At 37.8% G+C, this 11,004-nt stretch overlaps 1 protein-coding gene across 1 annotated transcript in view; it reads right to left on the reverse strand.

The window, feature by feature from the left end:
* The window catches only part of sntg2 (syntrophin, gamma 2), a 70,038-nt gene extending 59,373 nt beyond the window's left edge, over positions 1–10,665 (reverse strand). Inside the window, exons 1-6 of the mRNA XM_055159047.1 lie at positions 10,369–10,665; positions 10,194–10,250; positions 9,985–10,042; positions 5,895–5,938; positions 5,248–5,289; positions 1,828–1,915 (exon numbers count right to left, since the gene is read on the reverse strand). Of these exons, the coding sequence (XP_055015022.1) occupies positions 1,828–1,915; positions 5,248–5,289; positions 5,895–5,938; positions 9,985–10,042; positions 10,194–10,250; positions 10,369–10,599 (520 nt within the window). The 5' untranslated portion in view covers positions 10,600–10,665. The remainder of the gene's footprint in view (positions 1–1,827; positions 1,916–5,247; positions 5,290–5,894; positions 5,939–9,984; positions 10,043–10,193; positions 10,251–10,368) is intronic.
* Between the last annotated feature and the right edge of the window lie 339 nt (positions 10,666–11,004).

Genomic DNA, 11,004 nt, shown 5'->3' on the forward strand with positions numbered 1-11,004 from the left:
AAATAAAATCATCTGAGACTTGTTCTTACTCTTTGTATTCATGGATTTGTGCGGAGACATTTTGAGTACTTCTAACAATTTGTTTTGAATTGTTAATCGCTATGGTATTAGAGCTAATTTTCTTTGAAAGCCATACTACAAAAACTTTTCAAAAACCAATCGTGTAATAAAAATATTACATCTCTCCTTGATCAAATGATAATATCTGTAAAGGATGGTAACAAAGAGAGATATAAATAGATAATAAAAACATAATAGTATTCATTCCATCTTCCAGTTTCATGCAAAATAAGTTCACGTTGAATAGAAAATTTTGTGTTCATTTATAAAAATATATTTTACAATGCAATTTCAAATCTGGCATGCCTCCTCTGTGGAGTGGGGAGCCCTTCAGGGACGCACAGTGGTCCATGCACAATACCAAGGGAAATAGGCCAGATGATGGAACAGGAAGTAACAGGTAATGAGCTCTGCAAAGCTGAGAATTTTCTTCACCATTTGAGGTCCACTCATATATCCTCTCCAAAATATAATTGCAGTTGCTATTTTTTCATGTTTTAAAATCGTGAAAAATAGTTGTATTAGTTAATGTAATCATTGTGTTAAACAAATGTATAGCCAAACTGCAAATACTAATACTGAAAATACTCTTGACATTATAAGTAAAACTGTGTTGTAAATGAATTGTCTTATCTGTTAAGTAGTTGTTATTGTAGTATTTTGGCAAAAGTAGCACATATAGAAGAAGCAGTATAATTAAAACCACAGTATGTAATTTTAAGGCTAAAAAAAATGACTAAAATAAAAGTTGTTTTTTTTCCTACTGAAAAACATCTCCACAAACCTGACTCTTTGTTTCCATAGAAACAAAGTCAGAGATTCTAGAATCAAGATTATAGCCAAAGTTCTTTTGGCTATAATCTGTATGGTTTAAAGCAGGGGTGTCAAACTCAAATTGACAGCGGGGCAAAATTAAAAACTGGGACTAAGATATGGGCCAAACTAAATATTTATTGAAAAATTTCAACATCTGCATGTTTTCTCTTCTTTTGAGATATGTCATGATAAACCTTTCCTTATTAAAATAAATGTGTAATAATAGTTTTGCTTAAACAGTGAATCCAGAACAAGCATAATATAAAATAATAACAATATTTTAAATAAATAATGTCTCTATAGCCTGTCTGTAGCCGGGGGGTCAGCTCTAATGCATATTGATATGACCTCACAGGCCAAATATAATTATATCGTGGGCTAAAATTGGCCCCTGGGCCTGAGTTTGACATGTCTGATTTAAACTTTCTATTGCCCTGCAGGTCACCTCCAGAAATTTACATACTGTACCTTTAAAAGAAACCGTTGTGATTTTGATGTTTTTGTTTAATATGCCTCAACAGGGACCAAAACTTTGCCAAATCTTACAATGCACTTTCAAAACTGCTTTGGCTGTCCTACTTTTTGTCATTGTGAATGTCATTCAATCTTTCTTTCTCCGACACACCGTGTGGCTTCTCCCTCTTATCTCCCCCCATTTTTATCTTGGCCACACATCCCCCATCCCCAACCTCTTAGTGTCTCCGCTCGGATAGTTCAACTTTTTTTCACCGCTTTGAACCGCTTTACTGTACATCATGACCAAAGGCTGTGGGTGTTTCTGACATTACAGCTCGTGCCAGGCCAGTGAACAGAACAATTTATAACCGCGAAATAAACTCACGTGTTAAGTCTAGCCCCAAAATCCTATAAAGGTGGCGTATTCTTTTAGTGCCACATCAAATTGCAGTTTCAGAGTGGCTTCACATGGTTATAAAAGTGTAGGAATGGTACCTAGAGGCAGTTTGAGGAAAGATGGCACTTCTCGCAGGTAGCGCACGGTGATGGTGACCTCGTCTCCAGCAGTTCGCAGGAGATGGACCTGCCACAGATGGAAGAGAGAGATAGAAGGGTACAGACAGGGAGATGGAGTGATAAAAGTGTAATGTTATAGAGGAGTAGAGTTAATGTCAAACCGTAAACTGCAAAAGTGAATGACTGCACAAGATAGAGAGAAGAGATGAGGACTTTAACAGACTTTTAACAGGGATATAAATTCTATGATCTTATAAGTTGGTAAGGACTGTACGATAGGAGAGGCCATGTCTCATAGTGGTGAAGATAAAAAGTCACAAAGCTATTAACTAGTTCAGGGGTAAAATCCAATTTACTGCTACCTAAAACATAGAAAACAAATTATTCTTCCTCTGTTTTTGGCCCTCTTCTAATTCAATACTGATCAAAATCTATTTTATAATCTTTAAAATATATTAAAATCTGGTCTGGACTGATTTGAGTAAAATGTTGAGGATGAGTTCACTTTCATAAATGGAAAATAAATTTTTAAAGGTACACTACGTAACTTTTTTGGTGGAGGATCTGCCTGTTTTTCCATGTACAGAAGTATGGCATTAAACTTAATTAGGTACATTTTATTGTACCTACAGAAAAAAAAAAATCCTCTGCATTTGACCCATCCTTCAATGACCCTGGGGCATCTCCTTGGACTCATCTCTGTGATCTTTTTGCTTGGTCAGGACAACCTTAGCTGGAGGACTGTACCTAGGCGAGGAATCAGAATACACTAGACGATTGTAGAAGTTGTAGATCATGCAAGGGCCAATCAGCGAAGAGCTGTGAAGCCATGACGTCAAACTCAAGTGCCTGTCTGGGTCCATTTTGTAGTACAGCACAACAGTAAACAAAGTGGTCGAAGTGGATTCTGTGTTGGCAACGATTCCTGAGATCGAGGATTTAAAGCCAGAACAAAGAGAATGTTTGGTGAACATGCAAACTCTGCATAGAAAGGCCAAGGTGACCCAAGGCTCAAACACGGAACATTCTTACTGTGAAGAGAGAGTGGCAGCCCCTCAGCCAGCTATCTCCATGGAGACAAGCAGAGGAGGATCAGAGGAGAGATTAACCCATTCTTAGTCACGAAAATGTATGTAATTGAATGCTATACTGTAGAATATTCTAGGTAAAAACATCTCCACTGAGCAGGTGGCAGTCTCTCCTCCAGAAAAGTTTCTTAGTGCAAATTTTTATACACATAACTATTCATTTATTTCTGATTAGTTTACAGCGATTATGGGGGAGAGATGGTGCACCCCAATTAGTCACGATTAGGATTCATAAACTAGAGCAACATCTATCACAGTCTCATTCAGAGGGCAAATTGAAATCACTAATCCCAATCTACTGTCACATAACGTTCCCAAATCTTCAAGGTGATGTTTGTGAATCCCAGATCCTCTCTTCTGCCATCTCAGCCGTCCTTCTTCTCCCCCATCTGTCGACTCTGGGCGGGATGGTCTGCCTCACAGCCCCGTTAGTGAAGAGAAAGTGCTCATTGTGTGTGTTTTGATGCAGTGGAGGTGCAGGGAAGATAGAGAACAGCTTGTCTGCGATGAGAGGAGGAGAAGGCTGACAGACGTGATCAAGTGTTCAAACAGGAAAACTCGCCACGAAGAAGTGAATGACATTTTGTGAGTGGATCAAAATATTACGCGCCTTAATTCCTCCTCCGACTTAGATATAGGACTGTCTGCATTGTAATAAGCTTCTAAACAGTCTATATAGTGGATGCCCTAGGCTGGTTGTTTACAGGTTCGGTTGGAGAGAGGTGGTAAACAGTGGCTGACCCTCTTATTATAGACTGCTCCATTGTTTTGCATGGCTTTGATGTATTGCCAAAAACATGAATGCTTCCACATGGTTTTCATCGTATACAACTGTCTCCGTTTTGTCTGCTTTTTATGTAAATTCATTTGATCTGTAAGCGTTCTGAAAGGCGCAAAAGAAACTTGATTAAAGCTACTCAGTCTAAAGAATCCAACATTCTTTTCCATAACTTTGAGAACTATGGGAACTTTTGGGCCTTTGCTAAAGTCAGGACAAGTTATCTTCAAATCAGAATGTAAACTGTGAACTAACTTTACTGTAAAAGGAGCTGAAACAATAGCAGTGGTTACATAATAGTCCTACAACAGAACTATTCTCTTTGAACCACAGTTGTTTTACAGTTAATTCGCTAGGATCAAGCCACGACAATGGAATACGACGAAGATATTAAGACAGTGGATATATATGAGTAGCCTGATTCATCAGCAAGTTTCACTTTGTAGAAACCGTCTGACCTTGCAGGATTAGAATTCGTTCGCTTGACGGTAGGCGAGCACTTTTTTATTTAACCAATCGCTGCTATTTGGTTGTGATGTATGTAATGCTCTGCTAAAGGTGCTAACTGGTATATTAAGCTTTTCCCAAATCCCATAGGAAGAAGGGCAATAATGTCTTTCCCCCTCTTTGCTTTAAATCCTTGATCTCAGGAATAATTTCCAACACAGAATGTATGGCTCTTCTCTGATTGGCTGGTGCCCAAACTCACACTCCCAGGGTTCTTGCAAACCGTCTTGTGTATTCTGATTCCTGACCTAGTCGCTGGACAGAAATGAAATTGAGCGGAGGCACTAGGTGGTGCCAGCTTGGCTAAGATATGATGGCTGGGGGGAGACTCAGGGTGGGGGCTCCATCTCCAATTCAAAATGGCCACCCAGCTGATTTGGACCCACCCCTCCTTAAAGATGATGTATTCAGGCTGAAGGATGGACTAGAGACACGGGGTGGGAGGAGAGACATGGGTTGGGTGGGAGGGAGGGGGTTGAGAGAGCTGAAGTAGATGGTGTTGTCAAGATAGGCCGTATACATAGGGATTCTGGGTAATTGAAGGCATGGTTGAGATAAGCTGTGGATAGCCAGAGGGGAGGTTGAGGCGCGGTCCAGCTCCTCAATCTTAGTTAGTCAAATTAACTCTATGTGCTATCACTGCTCATGTAGTTATGGGTTCTTATGTAGCCGTCCCAGGACTAGTCCAATGAGAATCATCTGGTCTTTTGACAATTTCTTTTATTTAATTTACTGTTTTGTGTGTGTGAGCTTCAAATAATCAAAGGTATGGAACAAAATAAACCTTGGTTTGAAAAAAGGCTGATTGAAAGTGATGTGCAGTCATTCTGTGCCTATAGTCTCTACAGCTCCCACCAAACACATAATCGCACTGGCAAGAAATGTGAAACACAAACATTCCACTTCTCACTAAGGCACTTACTTGAACTATTTTGTCTAAATTTAAATTCTGTCACAGTGAATCCTATTTAACAATAATGTTTGTTTACACATTTTGCAATTTTAAAAAAATGAAACTGTACGCACCACTTCCTCATGAGTGCAGTGCTCTACATTAATGCCATTGACCTGAAAAGAGAGAGACAGCGAGAACGAGAAAGAGAGACAGCGTGAGAGCGAGACAGAGAAACAGAGAGTCACTTACAATATTACAGCAATGAATATTTGAAACCACAGCCCCCTCTGGCAGAGTTATCATAAATATGTAAATAAATGCATCTATCTAAAGAAAAAAAATCGCAAATAAACACCACACCGTAATGAAGCAAAGGTGGAGGCAAATGCAATTCAGATTATAATAAGTGCAATATGAATGTTTAATATTGCTCAGCTGTCCGATGGATCTACTTGATATTCTGGATAAACAGCAGATCCAATAAAGCCGGGCTCCTGCCAGACGCACTCAAATTAACTTTTTACACTCACTTTAAATGAGTTTCATCATTAAATAAGACTTTTTTGTGAGAACTACTCCACAATCAAAAGTTATCTTTAGTGGCTTCCTGAATCTGAATTAGACAGAACCAATTAGGAGAAATGAAATGAGCGATATTACGGAGAATGTATGAAACGATAATATTCTTGTCAACAAAAGTAATGATCTAATTTCCACTATGAAATTACAACGTGCCCAAAAGTAACAAATTGATATGGCTGAAAATTGGAGCACTGACCTGTAGAACTGCATCGCCAACGAACAGCATGCCAGTCTGATCAGCTGCAGACAGTGAAAGGTCAAAGGTTAATGAAAACATGGCCAGATAATAGGTCTTCTGATCCACATGGGGATATGGTAGAAAGTGCAATCAGTGTTTCTGTCAGAGGAATCACAGGAATCAGTCAAAAATGACCCTAGAAAGCATGAAAATTAGAAATAATTATAAAAAAAATATAATTAATGTAGAAAAAGACACAGATAGTGTCATCAGGAGATTTGCTTTAATATCATTCAGTTCATTATTTCTGACTCGGAGGCACAAGCACAACTCATGTGATGAAAGCATGTAGTTCATTTGGAGGAAGTTATATTTCTGGTAGGGATTTAACAATAACAGAAATATTGTGATATCATATCCTCAGAAGTCTCATAATAATTTCGTGGGGTGTCACAATATATCAAATCAAGTTCCTTTGCTTAAATACATGGTTTTATAATAGAAACTGCTTATAAACACAGAGAACTACATATCCCATGATTCATTTCAGTGCAAATAGCATGAAGAAATATGTTTTTACTTGAATTCTTGGGATTATGATGGAAATAATTCACACCAAAATCTTGCCAAGGTATTTTAAAAGGAAAAAAAAAAGTTTCCTATCTACAATTATATCAGCCTTTAAATAATATTGCAATAAATATCGTATCATGAGATGCATATCGTGATAATATCGTCCTGAGAAATTTGTTTTGTTCAGATTAATTTAGAACTGTGTTTTTCCAGACACATATTTTTTTGAATTATTCATTCAGAACCATTCAGTACCACACTTGATGTTGGTAAGCTACTGCTGTAGCCACGGCTGCTCTGTGGTAGACTGACAGAAGCCAGACTGCTCACTCACTCGCCACATTCATACATGAGCAAAGTGGGTTAAATAGATGAATACATTAAAAAGAAATAATAATAATTTGTCTGTTTCAATGGGTGAATGAATGCTGTGCGCTCTGGACTTCTCACACCCTTTTTCCAATGTGTTTTTTATACTGAAAATGGCAAATAAACTGAACTGAACTGAACTGGGTGAAGTGGACACAACAGTGTGCACTAGAGTCCCTGCTGCCCCACTGTGACACCTGCTATTCCCTGCAGTGTTCCATCTGAGTACTAAACAGTTCACCTAGTTCACCTTATTTAACCTGAATTTGTTCTGATTGCTTCATCCAGTAGTGATTATTATTAGTAGTATTTCAATAGTACATCCAGTAGTACACAAGCTCTCATTCACTCACATGTTGGTCTAAATAGGAAGGGTCCTCACTTCACCTGATTGCATAAAAAAGGCAAACAGCAAAATATGTTTCTCCATACATCACATCATACCGAGACAGAAGCAGCTTAAACCAATCATTCAAACCCAATCATCAATATTGAAATCCCTGATCTTATCCGGATATGAGTTAACATACAGTATATCCCCTTCCATTAATGTGCCCTGCCTGTGTTAGGAGGAAATCAATAAAAAGACGAACTACCAACTTGGTCTGAGCAGCAGAGGAGGTTAACCCTGCAGAAAAATACCATGTTATGATTGATTATAGCGCTGATTCAACTCTAGAGGTAACCAGCACAGCAACAGTAGCTGTACAAGTAGTCTCAGAGTATAAGCTACAAGCAGTACTAGCAATCTGCTGCCTAAAAAATACACATGCAGCTTTATATTAATTTACATAATTACATTTTATATTAATACAAAGAGATAGCTGCACAAAACGTGACTACACAGCTCCCTTATAGGTTTGTGGTAAAAAAAAAGAGCTTGGGTGAAGTAGTCAATATTAATGACATAATATCAATCCATATCAATCAATCTCTGTAGTTAGTAGTAGCAGTATTAGTAGTCTATAAGAAGTAGTAGTAATAGTGGTAACAGTATTAGTAGTATAGCAGGAGCAATAATGATTGTGGAAGTTGACGGGTAGGTTTGCTGTTACATGTGCAATTAAAAAACAGGTCTGCATTGGGTACTGAGATGATACATTGACATTTTCTCCTTTTACTTGTGTAACAGCTTGCAGTACAATTACTTGTAATTTCGCTGTGTGATTCATTTGAACTGGTATGACTTGAGTAAAAATTTGGAGTACTTCTTCCAGCTCACATTTAACTTTTAATGACAACTGAATCAATACTTGCTTAAATCTTTCAGGACCTCCCTTGTGTGACTGACCAGCACGTTTCAACATGATGAAAAGATCTCTCAGTTCAGAACAATACTGATTATTTCATATCCTGACCCCGTATGTCCCACTTATATACATATTTTACCCTAAAATATGCCTAAAACTGAGCAGCTTGACTGTTGTGAGATTTTAAACATGTTATAATGTTGTTATCTCATCAAAAACATACTCGGAGTTGTGTTTTGTTTCATTCACACGTTTGAGTAATCCTGCATTTTTAGTTTGTCTACATCTCCAAAGCTAAAAATGCTCTGTTCCACCTTCTGATGTCATGTAGTTGTAGTTCTCATGTTAACAGCTATCTTTTACCTTTAAATGAGTAGAGATTGGGTGTGCTGAAATTAAATGACTCTAGTAAAGGGGTATGGAGTTGAAAAGGTCAATGGTCACATTTTTATATAGCGCTGTTCCACCTTCATGGCACTCAAAGAGCTTTACATCAAGGAACCACTCACCCATTCACACACATTCATACACAAGTGTACGCAGACACTAGGGGAAAGATGGGTTGTGTCTTACCCAAGGACACAACAACAGCATTTGTGGGAGATGGAATTGCACTGCCAACCTGGAACAGTCTTTTCTGTCTGAGAGAAGAACACAGCCTATATACACAGTCTGCTGGATTTGGGTATTAAACATGTGAATGAAACAAAACTCAAATCCTAGTATGTTTGTGATGAGGAAACAATAGGAGTGTACCCATATCCAACTCTCACGATACGATATTTATTGCGATATTTTGTGGAGACTAACAAAACTGTTAATATGTTACTTTTTCCTCTTAAAATGCCTTGACAAGACTTAATCCAAAGAACTAAGACTTAAAAGTGCTTAGAACTGTTATTTCTTCTTGTAGTTTACACTGAAATGGAGCAAAGAATTATGGTCTATGTAGTTCCTAGGGCTGATTATCATTAACAAATTGCCAATATGATACATAGGCCATGATACAATACATATCTCGATACAGTGCACTTTTGATTTATTATGATATATTTCAAATCAATTCGATACGGTTCAATAAAAAATAATGGCTGTGATACAAAAAGTCTTTGTTAAACCACTTCTTGTGCAAATTAAATATGAAACCCAAACATTTTAGCGGGTAGCACTCATGCCTCACAGCAAGAAGGTTCCGGGTTCGATCCCCGGGTCGCCTTTCTGTGTGGAGTTTTCATGTTTCTAACCGTGTCTGGATGGGTTTCCTCCAGGCGCTCCAGTTTTCCCCATCAACACAAACATGTTACAGGTCTCCAGGAAGAACAGTTGATAGTCAAGGTCAAGGTCAGTTAAATACAATTAGTGAACCAGGGACAACAGATGGAAATTAGCACTGGTGCTACAACCTGGTACAATGCATCTCTCCTGCTAAGGTTCATGTAAAAATTGTGCACTGTCCATGTCTCAAATAAATAAACAAATAGATGCAACATGTCAAAAGTGCCTCTTAAAAAGTTTCTTTCCACTAAACCTTAACAAGCAACTAAACTGTAGCAATGTAACAAAATAATTTAGTAAAATATACTAAAAATACTCAAAAAAAATATATCGATACAGCAGCTCACGATATTGATATTGTATCATCATATTAAACAATACGATATATCAATACTTCAATATTTTTGCACACCCCTAGTAGTTCCTTCTGTCTTTTTTTAGTTATTGCTACACCATAACTCTTAATTTAAGCAAAGAGACTTGTAATTCGATATATTGTGATGCTCCATGATATTATTGCGAGAACTCTGACGATACAATATCACGATATTTCGGTTACTGTTACATCCCTAGGAAACAACATTATAACATAGATCAGAAAAACGTGTAATATGCGCCATGTAAACAGCGAAGTCTCTTACCTACTTGATCTTTAAAAATCTTGGAGATCACCACGGGCACGTTGTGTTCTGCGCCGCCCTGAAAAGCAAAAACATCAGGAACAAAACGTAGTGAGGAGCTGAATTCCTTGACTCACAAAGTTGCCCGCTCTGCTTTCTTAGACACAATCTAAGCATCTAAGCATCCCATAGCAGTTTTATTCCGACTGCTTATAATCAAAACTACTTACTTTGATGCTTAAGCCCAGCCCGCCAGCCGCCTGTCTTCGGAGTACAACAGTTCTGTGCTTTAGAAAGGGGGAGAGTTTCTTATTGGCAAAAAGGAGATCGAGAACATTTAAAAAAGAAGTGATTTTTTTTTTTTTTTTTACAGTTGAATGCAGTATGAATGACAATGCGACTTACATTGACTTGGGATTCGCTGCCTTGCGTGCACACCACATCCAGCCTCTGAATGGTTAAAGCCTCTTTGGTCAATTTCAGGCAGACATCATAGGTATTGTGGGTCTCCTCATTGTAGAGCAAGGCAATCCCCGATTTCGTCTGTAAGAATTGAGAGGAGTATTGACATTTTCGCCAGAGCGGGCCAATTATAAACACAATGGAGAGTTTAATCTTCTTTAGCGAGTGCGTCATTTGAGCATCACATCACTGCTACCGTACGAGTTTGGTGTTAATTGGTTTGTGTGACATTTAAAAGTAGGAAGCACTAGTGGAGGAAAAACAGGGTATTAAAATTCAGAAAGAGATGAAAACATTGGTGTTCATGAAAAAATTTGAAACTCAATTTTGAAACTAAGGAAAATGCAATAATAACAGAACAAAGAAACACATTTTCTACACAAAAGTTGAATAGGTTCTCTAATTACTGGGTTTCAGACGACATCACAACGTTCTGTAATAAATAAATCCAACAATTTAAAAAAAATATGGTTGAAATCCAGATTTGTGCATTGCAGTGGGTTCAAATGTCTAGAAATGATCAGATTAAACTTTTGTGACTTTATTTTTTGAATATTTCATGGGAAAGTACAATGTAAT

The sequence above is a fragment of the Boleophthalmus pectinirostris genome, unplaced genomic scaffold, assembly GCF_026225935.1.
Source record: "Boleophthalmus pectinirostris isolate CB_2022bp ecotype Guang Dong unplaced genomic scaffold, ASM2622593v1 HiC_scaffold_10, whole genome shotgun sequence".
Classification (NCBI taxonomy): domain Eukaryota; kingdom Metazoa; phylum Chordata; class Actinopteri; order Gobiiformes; family Gobiidae; genus Boleophthalmus; species Boleophthalmus pectinirostris.